General features: G+C 41.3%; 1 protein-coding gene across 1 annotated transcript in view; it reads left to right on the top strand.

Annotated features, from left to right (window-relative positions):
- itfg1 (integrin alpha FG-GAP repeat containing 1) overlaps positions 1–16,373 on the top strand; it is a 181,860-nt gene extending 165,487 nt beyond the window's left edge. The window contains exons 16-18 of the mRNA XM_012874005.3: positions 1,774–1,856; positions 3,842–3,959; positions 15,317–16,373. Of these exons, the coding sequence (XP_012729459.2) occupies positions 1,774–1,856; positions 3,842–3,959; positions 15,317–15,376 (261 nt within the window). The 3' untranslated portion in view covers positions 15,377–16,373. The remainder of the gene's footprint in view (positions 1–1,773; positions 1,857–3,841; positions 3,960–15,316) is intronic.
- Positions 16,374–17,627: the final 1,254 nt, after the last annotated feature.

Here is a 17,627-nt window from a genome sequence, read left to right as displayed (position 1 = left end):
TAAATTAGATCTTTTTAGGTTCTTTACATTATTTATGATATTGGCTTTAAAGCAGTGAGTTTAACTTCAGCAGTCTAGTTCACCTGTTTCCTAAAAGCTCTTCACACACTATGCTAGCAGTTTTTTTTCTGCTCCTTAGAAACCTTTATAGGTGTTTCTGAAAGCATGAAAATTCAGATGGTCTGCACTGAAACATGAAATGCTACCAATGTGTTTAGGAAACTATGGGCTGGCCAGCAGCATCAGAGCCGTCTCAGTGTTTTCCTGTGAGAGAAGAGCTTGTTTCTTTGTGAAACCTATCAGGCTTTATGAAGAGTTCTGGTCCAGTAAGGGTCCGGTCAGTCAACCACTGACAGTGGCCACACAGAACGCAGCACAAACACGCCACAGCTCCTGTTCAACAGGGATATTTGTCCTCCAGACCTTATTTATTGGTTCGCCTGCATGCTTAGGTTAAACAACCTGTGGAAATAGACCGGTAGTCATGGACGTGAAGCTAAGCTCTGAACAGGAAATATAATTTAAAGCCCATTTCTGATAAGAAATGTAAATGTTTTTCCAGGTTTTCAGTTCTCGGTGTGTAATTATACCTTAATCCTTGCTTCTGCCTTAATTTGTTTTTAGCTATAACAATCTGTTGTCTCTCACCTTTCTGCGATTTACCAGAACTACAGGCTCTCGGGAAAGTCTTCACACCTCTTGAACCTTTCCAGATTGGGTCACATCACAAACACCAGCTTCATGTTTTTCTACTGAGATGTCACGTTATACACCAACACAAAGGAGGGAGTGATCGTGACATTGAAATCTGAAAAATGTGGAGTACATTTACAATTAGTGTCCTTTGCTCTTAGAGCCCTGAATAAAATCTGCTGCAACAGAAGTCACCTAATTAGTAAACGGTCCCCACGTGTGTGATAGAGAAGGTTTGCCTCTGAGTACGAGTTCAGCTTTGAAGTTTGTTGGACAGGATCAGTAAACAGCACCATGACAATATTCCAAGCGTTGAACACGGCCTAGTCAAAGTACGGACAGAAATCCGGTTGAAAATCTGAGCCAAGACTTGAAAACTGATCCTCACAGACGGCCGGCATCCACTCTGGCTGAGCTTGAGCTGTTCAGTAAAGAAGTGAAAGCTCTGGTCTCTGAATGTGCAAAGCTGCTAGCAACATAGCCCAAAACGCTGTGGCAGCTGCAGCTAAAGTTGTTTTCCACCAACCATTGATTCACCGGGGCTGTGAATAAAAATGCATACCACATTTTATAGATTTTTATTGTTTATTGTTGGTCCTTTTGCTTCCACTTCACCATAATGTGCTGCTCTATCACACACACACTCAACAAAAACCATCGAGGCTAGTAGCTGTGACATAACCAGACGGGAAGGTTCAAGACCCATTGGCTTTGCTGCTGTAATAACGTTTAGTAAAAGATGGCAATAAATATTTTACTGCAGATTGTATTCAGATGAAGACCAATCTTGTTACATCTGCCTTTGTTGAATTGACAGACTGCCATAAAATGTGTATGCTAACCCAGAAATGTCCTCATCGCTTAGATTGACCCGGCGCAGGCAGAGCTCTATGTTGTGTGTATGTGTGACTCTTAAATGACCAAAAATAATGACTCAGCTGTAACTGGGGGGAAAGCAGGCAGCACTTTACTTCAGAGGACTTAATATGTGCAGTACAGAAGCTGCATGTGGGGCTTGGATGGTTGCTGTCAGCCGTCAACGTGCATCTCCAGCTCATGGGTGTCTTTCTCTCTTTTTAGGAGATAAGGAAGCAGGAGTGGACAGCCATCATTCCCAACTCTCAGCTCATCGTTATTCCCTACCCACGCAACAATCCCCGCAGGTACGTGAGCACTCACCGTAGATGCAAAGCATTGCAACTGAGACAGAGAGGGGGGAAAAAAACACACCTTTCTGGGTTTTCCCTGCAACTTACTAGAAAAAAAAACTGTGCTAAAGTTGTTGCCATGGACACGGTTGAACACTTTTGATCCGGTTTAAGGCTGCATTCAAGCTCCTTTAACTTGATACGGACAGTGTCGGCGTCACCTCTCCGAGAAAAACAATGCCCAGTGAGCAAACAGCATTGCATCGCAGCGTGTGTGCTCGTGTTATTATGCTGTTGTTCACATGTTGCTATCAAAGCCCAGGAGGAGCTCCAGATGGCAGTTCAGCTCTGACAAACGCACAGTCGCATGTCTCCCCCTCCATGTGGGAAACCACTTAGTTGGAAAACGTTTCAGAGTGGTTTCATTTGACAGTTTTAGAGGGATGACGTTCATTCTTCGATTGTTTCCTTCATAACAAATGTATAAAGCGGTAATAATAGGTAATAGGTGTCCTCCTATTCTTTGGACGCACATTAACTCTTTGGGAAAAGGTTTGCATTCTGCCTTTGTTTTTAAAATACCCCAAAAACTTTCTCTTGGTTGTAGATAGAAAGATAGACTTGACCAAGTGCCATTTGTGAAATGTTACTTTGTTCCTTTATCATTCTGTATTTTTCCCCACTGCATGTCACAGTGTAGCATGCTTCTTACTTCCTTTAGTTGTCCCTTAGTACACTGCAAAAAGGTAACTAAAAGTAAGTGAAATTTTCTTGAAATCAGGGTATTTTTTCTTGATTAGAGCAGATAAATAAGACTATTTGCCAATGGAATAAGATTTTTGCACTTAAAATAGGAACAATTCATCTCCATCGTCTTATTTCAAGTGCAGGATGTCTAATTATCTTATTTTAAGGGTAAAAATACTCATTCCATTGGCAAATGGTCTTATTTAGCTCCTCAAACCAAGGAAAATAGGCTAATTTCAAGAAGATTTTATTTACTTTTAGTTCCCTTTTTGCAGTGTAGTGCCACGTCATATACTTAAATGTACACTGCAGCAATTACTGAACTCTGCTATTTGGGAACATGAAGGCTTCTCATGCAGCTACAGTGGAGAAAGAAATGTGGACTGTACCAAAAATGATGTCCATGTAAGCATCTCCCCACGGCAATAAGGTACTTGGTTTGCTCTGCAATTATAATTACTCAGCTCAGACAAAGGCAAGCTGAACATAAACATCACTTGTAATGGAGAAAAATCAGCTGAAGTCCAAATGCAGCATATGAGATGAGGCAGCACCCTGGTACTGTCCTGAGGACCAGAGGGGATTTCCCAAAACTTTTTATGCATTTTTATGGTGCTGTCAAACACTTCTCGTACACTGGATTGTCTAAATATTAAAACTCCAAAGTGATTTAAATCTTTCTTGTTCTTAAATGTCTGCAGTGACTTATTAAAAGTTCCTGAACAGCAACATTGACCATTTTCAAGCTTTTATTGTTGTATAATCCATCCATTAATCCATGTTTAGTCTTATCCTTTATTGATACAAAAAAAACATCTATTCTCCAGTCAGAACCACCTTGGTCGCCTTTTATTTGTTTTTCCTTAATATAGCTAACCGAGACGAACCAGGCCATGTTTTTAAAAAAGAAATACATAACAAACAGTGATTTATTTTTCCATCCATCCACTGTCTTCTCTTTAGCATTGGGTTTATAGCTGATATGCTGGAGATGATTGCTTTAACTGTATAAAAGTGCAGTTTATACCTACATACGTACATTAGAGTTAGTGAAAATAAGGAGCTCTGCTGGCTTTTTAAAGTATTTTAACAGTGTGGAGGTGGCAATACTTTTGTGACTTAGGGTTATCAAACCTGCTTAAACCACAGCAGAACATACATGAGATCTTACATGTAAACGATGGGACACGGTAAAGTCCTCAGATAGGGTAGACCGAGCGGTCCATGATGTCTTCCTGTGTCTCTGCCTGTAGCTGGAGCGCCAAGCTATACCTGACTCCCAGCAACAGCGTCCTGCTGACGGCCATCGCTCTGATCGGAGTGTGCGTCTTTATCCTGGTGATTATCGGCGTCCTGCACTGGAAAGAGAAGGTATGGATACAGAAACACTCACTCAGCGCTCTGCTGTAGGGAATATTCCCTAAATGCTGCTTTCTTCTCTTTGTATGCGTCTGTGTGTTGGTGGAACGGGTTAGAGAGCCAACCAGCAGCAGATGGATCTCACTGTCTGTCCTGTAGTCCTCTGTAGTCTCCACCAAGCCACACGTACACAGTCCTTCTCTTCCACTATCTATCTGTCTCTGCGGGCCACAACCTGGAAGGGCGTTCAGCTGTAATTGCCTTCTTCTGTCCTTGCAGCACGGTAGATCTGCTGCTCATTACTGCCTAAATGTGCCCTCCAGGGAGTCGCTGCATGTTTTCTCATGTGCTTTGTGCTCCAGCTCCTTCTGGCCCGGCGGTTCTCAGCAACACATTCACGCGTGTAGTTCAGGCACGGAAACGCGTACCCCATCGTCAGCGTGGCCGAGGACGGCAGGAAAGTAACGCTTAGCAGTTCGGCCCGCGAGCGCACTTTTCCTGTATTGTTTCCGGCTCCATCTTCAGACGCTGCGTGAACAGCGTCTGTCGAACTGAGAAGAGCAGCAACTCTCTGGCATCCTGTCTGAACCATCTGCTGTTTGAGCGTGTGCGTGCGTGGGTGTGTGTGGCCATCCAGGATCACACACACGCACACACACACACACACACAGGGGCCTTTAATTGTTCTCTTTTTAAGGGTAGTATTGATGTGTGCATTAAAATCATCTGAACGTATGTTACTTCTAATAAAAATGGTTTAAACCTGCTTAGAATTATAGCTTTCATATAAACTACACACCTGCAACAACAGCACACACAGAACAATATAAATTATAAATGCAAATATTAGCTGATATGTAAAAGATCTGTGAGACCATTAAAATCATTCAGTTTGAGTAGAGCACACGTTCAAAGCCTTTCTTTGACACCAATAAGATCATATGTTATGCTTATATTTACTTTAAGATTGCTTCACTTCAATGGTTTACAGAAGGACCGACACAGGAAACCCTTATTTGTCCCTCAAGTACCAGCATACGGACAGACATTGGACCTCATCGGTTTATTGACTTATCTCATTAGAAAAGGGAAATAAAGGAATAAACTTGTGGATGAACAATCCTCCATTACACGATTGTTTGAAGGATTCAGTTTAGATATTCATTCCACTTTTACAGTCTGTGATGGTCACAAGGAAAATAGGTTATGTTAGACTTTTGACGATTTGTATCTAAACCCGCAGTAAAATATAAGTCAATGGAAGCTTCTGCCTTGCTCACTACTACTTACTGGTTCGGCTACTTTTTCACTTTGGCTCATTTTACTACGGCTCAGTGGTGTCCAAACTTTTTGCATTGCAAATCGCCAAGTGGATAGAACTCAGGAGCCAAATTATTTTAGTAATTAAAAATGCAAAATCATTTTCTTGTGAATTTTGTCCTTTTTACCTGCTTGGCAATAAATTAAACATACACTATTATAAAGAAACAGCATTAAAAATAAGTCAAAACAGGGGTCTGGGATGGTTGTCTTTATACTATGAAAGTTTCCTAGCTTGTCGGCTCGAATGTTTTCATTTTGTTAAGTCTAGAAAATGGTTTTAGTCTATTCCTAGCAGCAAAAACAAGAAACGTCTTCCAAAACTCTTGCTGTATTTAGCCGAATGTGATAAATGGCTGTGCCCAAGTCTATTTTTTTTTATTTAAAAAGTTGTGGGAAGTTTATGGCTCTACCTGCTGTGATTTAAAAGGACAGCATCATAACATGGCTAATAGAAGAAAACATAATTTTGTGTTGGAGCTAAAATGTTTCTTTAAGAAAATATGAATTTATTTGTTGGAAAGCTCATCCTAAGAAAATGACAAAAAGTGTCCATTTCTTTCAGCTCCTTTTGCTGAGGGGCCAAATCTACACCATACTTTAACTGTGGTTTCCTTATATAGGACATTTTTGACCAATCTGTATAATCTGACCCAATCTGTATAATATGATTGAACTTGACTTTGTAAAGTGCCTTGAGATGACATGTTTCATGATTTGGCGCTATATAAATAAAATTGAATTGAATTGGTTGGGGCCCCTACAGTGGTCCAAGGAACGCTCGTTGGACACTCCTTGTATAGATAGGCTTATGTTTTGTACAATAAGCCCTTTAACATATTATAAAAGTAGATTCAGCATGGCTGCACAGTGTTAGCGCTTCATTGTTTCGCTGGGAAATGCTAATAGCCGTTAGCCGCTTCCATGTTTTAACCCCTGCTGCACATGTGCAGTATTGCACTTCCTCTTCCTTATTAAAAATAAACACAAAAGGCTTCATTTACTAATAGATTTAGCAAAAACAAAGAGTAAAACGCCAAAATAATGACTAATATGCCAGCAACACATGATAATCTTTCATAAAAACTTTGTATGCAACCAGAGTGAGCTACTGACGTATAAATAAAAAACAGGCAAAATAACTATGCACCTTTAAGTCGTTTTGCTCTGATGCTGCAAAGCCCAGCAGATGATGGCAGAGGAGATCACACGCTCCACAACAACAGACTTATCGAAGATCTGCAGCATTAAATATTTACTCTGCATTAACTTTTTAGTTTGAGCCAAAAAGCTAAACGTATTGTGTGACGCTTTCATTAGCAGGACTGTGCGTAGAGCAGGATTTAAACTGCAGGGATTGAAATGTTTACTGAAAGTCTCCCTGGGACCAGGCATAACAATGAATTTGAAATAATTAAAACGTTTTTTAAATACAATGATGCTTTTGTAGAAAACAACTGATTGTAAAACAGTGTTTTTCTCTTTGCCAGACTCTCTTCCTTTAGTCTGGTCTTCAGTAAGGCAAACACAGCTAGACGGGGCTTTACTCTGGAACACCGTTTGTTGCTGCAGCGCCGTCACCAAGGTGAACACCATCCCTGTAAGTTCGCTGCATTCGCCTGGATCGGAGCAGCGTTTGGAGCTAAATCCCCTTTAAGGATATTTTTACCGCTTGGGACGAGACAAACAACTGGTGAAAATGTAGAAATGAGTCAGACTAGCAGCAGGTGGTCCTGCGTGCAACATGTAAGTGAGACGCTGTCGTCAGACACTCATAACAAGCATCAACACTCCTCCAGCGCTCCTTAGCGGAAACCGCCGATGATCAAAATGGAGAGTGAAGCGCTTTGTGCTTGTCGCTCCTTAGTCTGTGCTCAGTTCAAAGGTCGGTTGAGCTACATCGGTTTGTTGGAAGACACCGTCCACCTACTTGGCATGCATCTGGAGCTCAGGTGAGCGTCTCAATCACCATAACAGAGCAGTCTGTTCTGTGTTTGTACCAAAGCCAGCAGTGAATGTTCTTCTGATAGAATACAGCAATCCCTAATCTGATCTCTTAATTGTTGCGAGATTACACATGGTGTAAATGTTCTCTATAACCTCGGGCGATACAGCCACACCTAAAGGTGTTTAAAATGCTTTAAAATAAATTCATCCTTTATATGATGAATTTTATGTGATGTAGAGTCAACATGGGGTCATATCTACAAAGTGTCTGTGTAGAGATGTGGCTCCATGTTTAGGCTCACCGTCCTCCTATGACACCCGTTGAATACCGGCTGTCGGTTTACTGTTAAAATCCTGCAGATTTTCATTTAAAACCTTGCGGTATTTAAAATAATTCACCATGCACTCCTGGCCCACAGCATCACAGATCCTCTTCCGTGCCCATTTATCACACAACAAGCGTACATGAGAGCTTTTCCTCATAATCGTGCTTTGTTTTACACCCAGCGACCCACAGGGAATGATGGGTTTTAGTCTGCTCTGATCCAAGTGCACGTTCCAGTTAAAGTCCCAGAGGAGATAGGCAAACCCCACATTTTCATGTCTGGCAGGACAGAAAAGGCTTTTTCCTGCCATCACTCCCAAATAACCTGTTGGTAAGTAGATTTTTTGTAAAGGTTGTTTGAGCTTGGAGACTCCAAGTCGCCACTCTTTGCTGTAGTTTTCTAACACTGAGCTTTAGAGATTGTTTTAACTATCTTACTATCCTGCTCACTGTGTGTGCACACCAGATAAACATGGATCCTCGTCCTGCTTTGGGGCCCGTCACTAAGGGATGGGTCTCTGTCACACCCTAATGTGTTGCAGGGCCACTCAGAATTATTAATTAATAAGAAAGTTCCCAGAAACTCTGATCAGCTCAAAAAAGTAAAGATAAAAAATGTTTCAGTGACATTAATGTTAAAGGAGTATTAAGGATAACCTATTATTGTCTGAGCAGTGATTTCATTAAAAAAAAAAAAAAAACATCTATAGATGTGTCAAATTGAAGTTTTTTGGAAATTCTTCATGCTGCAGCAATAACAGAGGAATTTATTTTGCACATCCTTACCAGGCATTTACTTCCTGGTGTTCTTAAATAGGCTGGATGTGGGAGTTTTTCTAGAAACATCAAACGCTTTTCTCTTTACTTTTTTTTTTTTTTTTTTTTTAAATCTCGCTCACTGACATTTTATTTCTTTTCAGCACACATCTGACGGCTCCTTAGGTTACCGTTGATTGAGTAAGGGTGTTTTTTTTTCCCCAGCTTGTACAAAAGAGGCTTTTGTCAATTAAAGCTGTAATTCCTGAGCTCCCCTTTCAGTTTTAATGTGTGTGAGCACTCACATTAAAACACTTTTTTAAAAACTCAACAACCGTGCTTCAGTCAGGGGAAATCTGGCCTCTGAACCTGAAATGCACACATCAGGGCTGAGGGGCTAATGCGGGGTGACCTCCTGCAACGTCCAGGGAATCAGGACCGGGGGTGAATGATGTCCACCGGTTGCTAACATCCTCTCTCATATCTCGTCTTGTCTCGGCCCGCTCACGACGGGCCATCCGGTAAGGTCAGGGTGAGACGGCTGATTGACATTTAGCATTTCTGTCTGTTTGTACCGCCGCCTCTGGAGAAGACGTGCCGTCCAGGCTAACAAGCCAACAGGGCTCTGACACAATATCCTGTGAACTTCTGTGCACTTCAGTCTTAAGTGGGGATAGTGAGAATGTTTTAATCAATCTAAGCCAGAAAGGAATGGAAATGAGGGTAAAGGGGCTTTTAAAAACATGCAGCAGAAGGTAATCAATCTGATCTTCGCACAGGTCAAATTTAATTAGCTGACTTTTAATCCCAGCCATGCTTCTCCGCAGCTATCTACCTGCTTCCAAACACAAACTCTCCACTATGTCTATAAAATCTATTGATGGAAACAAATTCACACAGTGCCGCATGATAATTATTCAAGCCTCAGGTTTAGTCCTGGGTGGCGGGCCTTGGCTGGTCAATTACAGCAGCATCAGCCCAATGGATCAGTCGTCTGAAGCTTAGGAAATGAGTCTGTCAGCTGGTGGAAAGGTGTAGCATCAGAGCAGCATTCAGTATGAGACAGGCTCTTCTTTAAAGATAGATGGAGGCTCTATTCCAAACCGAAAGTGACAGGATAAAAAATGGAGTTAACATATCGCCGCCCATCCATTGGACGCAACATCAGGGACGACAGTCAGCGACAGGACTGTCAGTAAGGGTAGCTCTGTTACGTGGCTTCTCCAGCACACGCTGCCTTCTGAGAAGTCATTTTTTAATAGTCTTTTTTTAGATGGTTTAAAAACTGAAGCACGTTTCCCAAGGTCATTTCTTCTATGATCTTGAAATATTGATTTTTTCCCCTTGCTTTTTCCTTTTATTGCTGCTTTTAATTTGTGACTTCATTTCAAGTAAAGATGTGAGGTTCTGTCAACTTTTATAAGCAGTTGACATTTTACCAATCTATTTTATTTTACCAATAGATAACCCTCTTGGCATCTTCGTTTCATTTCAATCCCGATTAGTTGGTCCTGGAGGCTGAAGCAAACAGCTAGTCCGAGAGGACCCAGGACCAAAGCAGATTTATAACACTTTATACATAGAAGCAATTGATTAATGTGGGAATTGAAGGTAAGACGCGTTCATAAATAAGGATGTTCCTGTGTGAAACACATACAGAAAACAGAACATGTAAATCATTTCTACAGTATGTGTTTTTGACAGGAAGACCATTGGGGGTCCACCGCCTGCTACCTCCAGACACTTATCACTTTATTACCTTCTATGTAATCAATGCACAATGCAGACATTTTAAAGGTTCACAAAATAGCATATGCTAACACAAAAACGATTAAATAAAAAAAAAAACACTGTGGCATTTTTGAGATTTAGAAGTCCTTTAAGGTCGTAGAAGGCCGTTTAGCTGTAGGCACCTCTCAGACCGTTGGCTTTTGCCTCTGAAAGAAGCTAATCTGGATTTATGCTAAATGGCAACACAACAGGAGCTTTTCACTGTGATATTAATGAACTACTTAAAACATTTTAACAGCCTCAACTCAAAATTTTTGAGCTATCTGTTTAGGCTTCTGAGGCTGACATACCTCTTTATTTTGTTCTTCCAAATGAGCTTCTATCACTTAAAGCAAGTCTTTCTTTTATTCCAGACATTTAATCATTGCACTTTACAAGTAAGTTGTACAAATATGAGGCGATCATAATGTTTCCACACATGTTGTAAAATGTGAGCAGTTCCTGTTGCTGAAAGTGCTAACGGCACAAAATGGGTAAAATTATCTCCAATTTGCTAAAATACAAAAAATAGCAGTGCAGGATCACCTATTTCTGAGTGCTCCTTGAGGCAATTTCCCCACACTTACACGCAGGCTGTTTGTGGTTTGCAAATGTTCCTTCTGGATGTGAAAAGACTCCCCGCCGCCTCAGTCCGCCAACAGGGAACACATCGTCAGCCCCGGTTTCTTCGCAACAATGCAGAATGGAGACAAAGCCGACACGAGGCTTTAGCTCTGCGACAAAACAGCGTTCAGACTCAACTTGTCAGTCTTTGTTGCAGCCCATGAAATTCTGGCATCCAAAGCTTTGAAACATATCCAGTTGCTTTAATATTGATTATCCTCAGTATAATATTTGAACCGTTTTCAAATCTACGCTCGTCCTCGCTGACATTTTGTGGCACGCGTGTCTGTGAGCTGATTCATTCCTCATCTCACCCAGCCGTCCCTACTTCCTGCCTGCCAGTGATCAGGTGAGGCCGCTGATAAATGCTCACATATTGACTTGTCTGAACGCTCATCTTCCACGGCCGCTAACTCAAGGGTAAACCTGTGTATTACTGACGCATTCTCCACAAGGCTATTGCAGTTTCTTTGCACGGAATCTGCTAGCGGAGCATCAATTTACACTGAGTGTACCAGTCAGTGCATTAACTGAATGGTTATGAGGTGGATTTATTACTCTAGGTCTACCTGATTATAGGGCCTTGCAGAGGCATTTATACCGCTTGTCAGATTGATTGGAGAGCATCGGTAAACATCCATTTACAACTCTTTTCACAGATTCTTTATTGGATTTTGGGTCTGGAAATGTGGCTTGGCGTTTAAGGCTGTTGTCCTGCGGGGAGGTGAACCTCTGCCCCAGTCTCAAGTCTCTTACAGCCTCTAGCAGCCTTTCCTCATGGATCTCCCTCTCTTTCGCTCCCTCTGTCCTTACTCTGACCAGCTTCCCTGTCCACACTGAAGCATGATGCTGCCATCACCACGTCTCGCTGCCAGCTGTCTGCTACAAAAAATGTCTTTCTTCTTGCCACTCTTCTTGGCTGCTCCTCTGATTAATGTTCTCCTTACCCAGCCTATCAGCTGAGGTCGGTGGCCATGTCCCCGGAGGTCTGCGGTTGGGCCAAACTCTTTCCATTTGCAGATGATGGGTGCTCCATGACATGTTCAGGGTTTAGCATATTGTTGTACAATCTGACTCTGCTGTAAACCCTTCAAGAACTTTCTCCCTGATCTGTCTGCTGTGTTCACTAATGAAGCTCCGAGGCCTCCACGAAACAGCCGTTTTGTTGAAGCTTTGAGCCGACCTATCACTTTAGATTTCCGTGAAATACATTAATGGATTTGGTTGTTGTAATCTGACAAAATGTGGGGTGTGAATACTTCCGCGAAGCGCAGCAGCTGTTCTGTTGCTGCTCTCAGACCCAGCTGCCGATTAGCTAATGGCAAGTTCCTTTCATCTCTTGGGCTTTCAGCTCAGAAATGGCACTTACAGGCGTTCACAGCTCTGTTAATTGTGAACACCTGCATTTGGTTCATTTAAGTAGTTGGTCGTCACACGTCGAGCGTCTGTTCAGTTATGTCTTGGTCAGTAAATTACAAGCCGCCTTAGCCTACATCTGTCACCATCTTCAGTCTGTACGTTTTCTGTGCTCACGTATGTTGTGTTCAGTGCGATGTTCGGGAATCAGACCCCTGTAGGCTGGTGTTAGTGAACGGGTCAACAGGTCAAACACACCCACCATGTCTGCTGGCTCTGGCGCCAATAACGCTTCAGCCGTCGCATCACGTTGTTTTCCACTCCACCCTCCTTGTTCTCGTTGATTAGTTATTCTCCGGTCATCAGATGTTATGAATTACAACTCGGCCCAAAGACCCTTTACAGTCTGGACATACTAAGAATCTACCCTCAGATCAGTTTAAAGCAAGTTAGAGAAAGAAACTTAGTTCACAGCAGTCCTTGGATTTACCTTGAGTCTAATGTGTGAAAGAAAGCCACTTTCGGTGGATGATGATAGCCTGTGAACACTAGATGCTGCTGGACCAGGATTACCAAACACGGCCCCTGCCCAGTACATAACTACTGTTACATTTTCATAATGTTGCCTCAAAACCACCACCCTGCAAAGACTCAGAGACACTTACAGGGCAGTCAAACTTTTTTAAAGTAGCAGGCCACACACTATCAGGTAGGAGGGTGCACTTATGCCGGTGCCCGAGCCCTGGAGGGGAGAATTTTGAAAAATAGAGTCTCCCTGATGTATTTTGGAAGCTTTCAAGACAGATGATTATTTAAACAATAGAGTCAGAGTGCATGTTTCAAATTGAATAAAAGGCAAAAAAAGAAGTGAATGATCCATTCTTCAAAAACAACCTTTGTTTTTTTTATTATTCTTAAAACATTATTTTTTCACATGATGTTATCATCATGTTTTAACAGGGTAAGGTGATCTCCATTTGCATTAAATTAGTTTAATTTGAATTACTAGCACCACATAAAACAGATCCGATTAGGTGAGGTCTATTCATCTTATTATTCACAGTTCTGTTCTGAAAACGATCGTAACATTTCTTCACGAACAAAGTCAAATTTTTATGATAAAAATACAGGGTTGGAATTTGAAATTGAGTTTACATGTTGAATTTATTTCAGTCATATTGCTCTTTTTGAAATCTCTTATCTCAGTTTAATTTCACTTGCACACATCACACACAAGATATATCATCGGCGAGGATTCTAGAGACGAACACAAAATGCATCCCCTGAAAAACTTTGATAATTTGCTGCTGTAATATTATATTATGTGTAATATTATAGATTTTTCAGAATAAAAAGCTAACAGATGTACATAATCAAAAAATATCAGAAATACAATTATAGAGCATTCAGTATTGTAAGAAAGCCCACACTGTTTCTGGATAAATACATTATTGTATGAGTTAAGTTCTATTCCGTTTTATGCCTCTTTCCTTGTAAGTTTGAAATGTCCCATGCTCCTGAATGCACCATAGCTTTCTGACGCTCGTGAATGCATCACACTGGTCTATGAACGCGTTGCTGTGTGCTGTGAATGTTTGATCTTCCGCTTAAGACAAAGCTTTGCAGTTTCAACACTCACGTCGGCTCTCAAGGTTTTATTGCACTTTTCGGCATAACACCGGTCTGTGTTTTGACTGGAAAAGTAGCATCTCGGTCGGAACAAGGAACCCAATCACTCGTTAATGTTGCTCTTGGTGGAGACATATGCTAAGGTGATTCTTGGGATGTATAATCGGGGAAAAGTAGGCGGCGGCAGGAGCTGCTATAGACGGCGATTTGCCGCCGTTGACCGGCTACTTTTCACTGCCCTGCACTTGTGTCTCTGCCACGGGGAGAAACCCCAGAAACACTAGGTCCAAAAGCACCGCTGCCTTTCCTCAGCCTGAGCTTCTTTAAAACACAGAGGGGCGGAGAAAACCGTCCCTGCTTCTGAAGAGTGCCAAATGAAATTCTCTTCTAGAATAAACCGTGCTCTTCAGGTTCAGAGGTCATGACTCACCACCTCCAGCTCGCAATTAAAAGAATCAGCACCAGTCATGGTGTAGGTGGGCGGGACGCTACCAACTACCCACCGATACGAACAGATTTCTGGAACATTGTTAAGAAAGCTTGTTTTTTTCCAGCAGCACAATTCAAAACAGCGAGTTGCACTTGTTACAGGCCTGGGCTCTAAAGTCACAGACTAAGTGCTGAACGCCTGTGCCTGCTGCACATGCCGACTCCATCATGGTCTGAGGAAAGCACCAATCCAGGCTCACAGAAAGACCTAAACACCTCACCCAACTTTTTCTCACATCAACAAGGCCTGACATTTACAGGGGTCTGTGTTATATTTTAGTCAGTCCCTGCAAAAAGAGGATTGTTATAAAAAAAAACCTGCAAATATTTGTTTTGTTCTCGTTGATATTTTACACAGTGCCTGAACTTTTACATTTGGAAATAGCTAGAATCGTCCATAAGTCTATGAAATATGAGACGGGTCTGTGAAGACACCATTATTTTACTGACTTTATTGTCAGTTTGTACACATACACTCAATCTGGCTGCACAGGGATTATTGTGCAGAGCTTAGAGTAAAAAAAGAGAATTAGATAACAAACCCATAATAAATAAGGACAATAAGGAACAATGAGCTGCTGAAATTGAGTCCAAATTGGCCCATTTTAAAGATTTACCGTACATTTGTTATTGTGTAAAATATGCAGATGTAGCATATTTTTGTCAGATTTTTTGCCATCAGGCGTTTTATATTTATATATATATATATATATATATATATGTATATATATATATGTATATATATATATATATATATATATATATATATGTGTGTGTGTGTGTGTGTGTGTAACATTCCTCGTTTTAACACAGGAGGAAGGCTGCACTTCTTTATAAGAGTTCTTACAAAATATTTTATTTTCAAAATATTATGACTTTATTCTAATAACCCCCCCCCCCTTCCCCACCCCCCCAAAAAAAAATAAAAAAATAAAGTGGTTCACCAATTCTGTGACACTGTTACTCTGGGGGTCGCAGGCTGAAAAGTTTGGGCACCACTGGGATAGAGTTTGGTTCTAAACTTGTTCGATTGGTTTTCTTACAGATTTAGTCTGCAGAACACATCTGTACCCGCTGTTACTAATAAAATGATGCGCAGAGCTCAAAGCCCTGGCTAACCCTTCGCTCGTCTGTGTTTTTATCTGTCACTCAGAAAGCGGACGACAGAGAGAAGAGGCAGGAAGCCCACCGCTTCCATTTCGATGCCATGTGAAGGAGCAGAGCAGCGTCACGGAGGAACATCCTCTGCTCCGTCAGCCACTCGTTCAGACACGCACGCATTATGACCCAGACTCATTTCAAGGGCCGATAAATTGATACTTGTGCGCCCTAAAGCGGTTCTTCTTTTATCCTTTTCAGTCAATGAGTCGGATGTGAAATATTTATGTCGCATTTGATTTATTCATTCCAGTGTTAGAAGCATGGCCGCTGCAACAAGGCCCCAGAGACACCCTACCAGGGATTACTGCGCAGATTGGAGCAGTGATTTCTCAGGACTGACTGTAGTTAACAGGGAGAGATTTATGTTTAACTCCAACCTGCTTCTGTTCATTGGTATGTTTTTTTATTTAGGTAAAACCTTCATTGGTTGGGACAAATGTAAAAAGGGTTTAAATTTAACTTGAAATCCATGCGACTGCTTTTCATCTTTGTAGATTTCTATTCACTTCTGGTTCCTTTAGAGAATTTAAACAGATCGGAACGCCCTGATATTGATTTCACCAGAAGCAAAACTGGGCCTGCACAATGTGTCGAAGCTTCCTGCCTCGCCAAAACCGATGAACGGCTTCCCGGTTTGCTGAGTGCAAATTCCTTTTTTCCCCCCAGCTGATTGTGTCACAGCTTTTCACGAAGGTGCAATAAAAAAAAAAGTATCCTGCAAACATGTAACACTTCTGCACCCAGGCTGAGGGAGAAGTCTAAAAACTGTCCGTCCTGCTGAGCGAAGCACGCTTTACCCTGACTGGAAGTGTGTTTCTGTGTTCTGTTTAAGCTTGATGGAGCCAAGCCCTCTGACTTGTCATGTTATTTATTTTCCAAGGAGGAGCTCGTGCCATGGAGGTTGTCTGCACTTTTTTAACTGAATCATTAATTGTGGGTGTATTTACTGTAATTCGTTTTTTGTGTTGTGGATTCAGCTTGCAAATGAATGTTTAGGCGACTAACTGTGTTAACTTTACGGTGGCTGTGAATAAAGGTTTCTGCTTGAGTCCCTTTGTTGCTGATGTGCTTCATGGTTTTTGAACGTGTTGCATTATTGTGATTGCTTCCTACCGGGTCCTGCTGACTACCTCTGCACAAGACGCTGCCCGAGAACATCCTGTTTGTGCAGTAGCTGGGAAGCTGGAGGAAAACGATCTAAATGTGTAATGAGTTCAGCATCAGTGAAATTAAATGGCCTTTAATTTTCCGGAGGACCCCCAGAGGCAGCTTTGAGCATCCCAGTGGGCTCCTCGCCACACTTCAGGAACCAGCCATGGTGGGAGTCAGCCTCCTCCACACTGCAAACCAAAGGAAGAGTGTCTGAACTGAAGGTTGGCCGCCTTTAAGCAGATCCAGACTCATGCCTGGCATGGGGGGGGCAGAACAAGAGAGTAGGTGGTACCACAAGCTATTATAAAGGTAAGCAGTCAGACTGAATAAAACAGGAAATCCTAAAAAAGTAAAAGCATACACTTTAGCAGGAATTTTGGAGGATTTTAAATATCCATTAGGTTTCTATTATTTTTGATCAAGTATATATATATATATATATATATATATATATATATATATATATATATATATATATATATAATAATATATATAAATGTGGTGTGTATATATATATATATATATATATATATAAATGTGTGTGTATGTATCTATCTCTATATAATGTGGTGTGTTCTATATCTATCTCTCTCTCTCTTTCTCCTCTATATTTATCTCTTCTAAACCCTGTGTGTGTGTGTACTCCTCTATCTTATATAGATATATATATATACTAACCAAAAGTGTGTGTGTCTTATCTCTATATATCTCTACTATCATATATATCCCCACCCCACACACATTTTATATATATATTCTCTATATCTCCACACACACACTTTTTATATATATATATATATATCTATATAAATGGTGTGTGTGTCTCTCGACATCTATCTCTCTCTCTCTCTAAAAATGTGTGTGTGTCTCTCTCTCTCTCTCTCTCTCTCTCTCTCTCTCTCTCTCTCTCTCTCTCTCTCTCTCTCCCTCTCTCTCTCTCTCAAGAGAGATCTCTCTCTCACTCTATCTCATCTCTATATATATATCTATCTCTCTAGATCATATCTTATCTCTCTCTCTCTATCCCTCTTCTATATCTCTCTCTCTCTCTCTCCTCTCTATTATCATGAGGCTGGATATTAGTATATTCTAGAGATCTCTATCGTCCTGGAGTGGAGTCTCTCTCTCTCTCTCTCATCTATATATCTCCT

This window comes from Fundulus heteroclitus, chromosome 4 (assembly GCF_011125445.2).
Source record: "Fundulus heteroclitus isolate FHET01 chromosome 4, MU-UCD_Fhet_4.1, whole genome shotgun sequence".
NCBI lineage: Eukaryota > Metazoa > Chordata > Actinopteri > Cyprinodontiformes > Fundulidae > Fundulus > Fundulus heteroclitus.
Note: the sequence above shows the minus strand (reverse complement) of the source record. Positions and strands in the feature narration are given on the sequence as shown.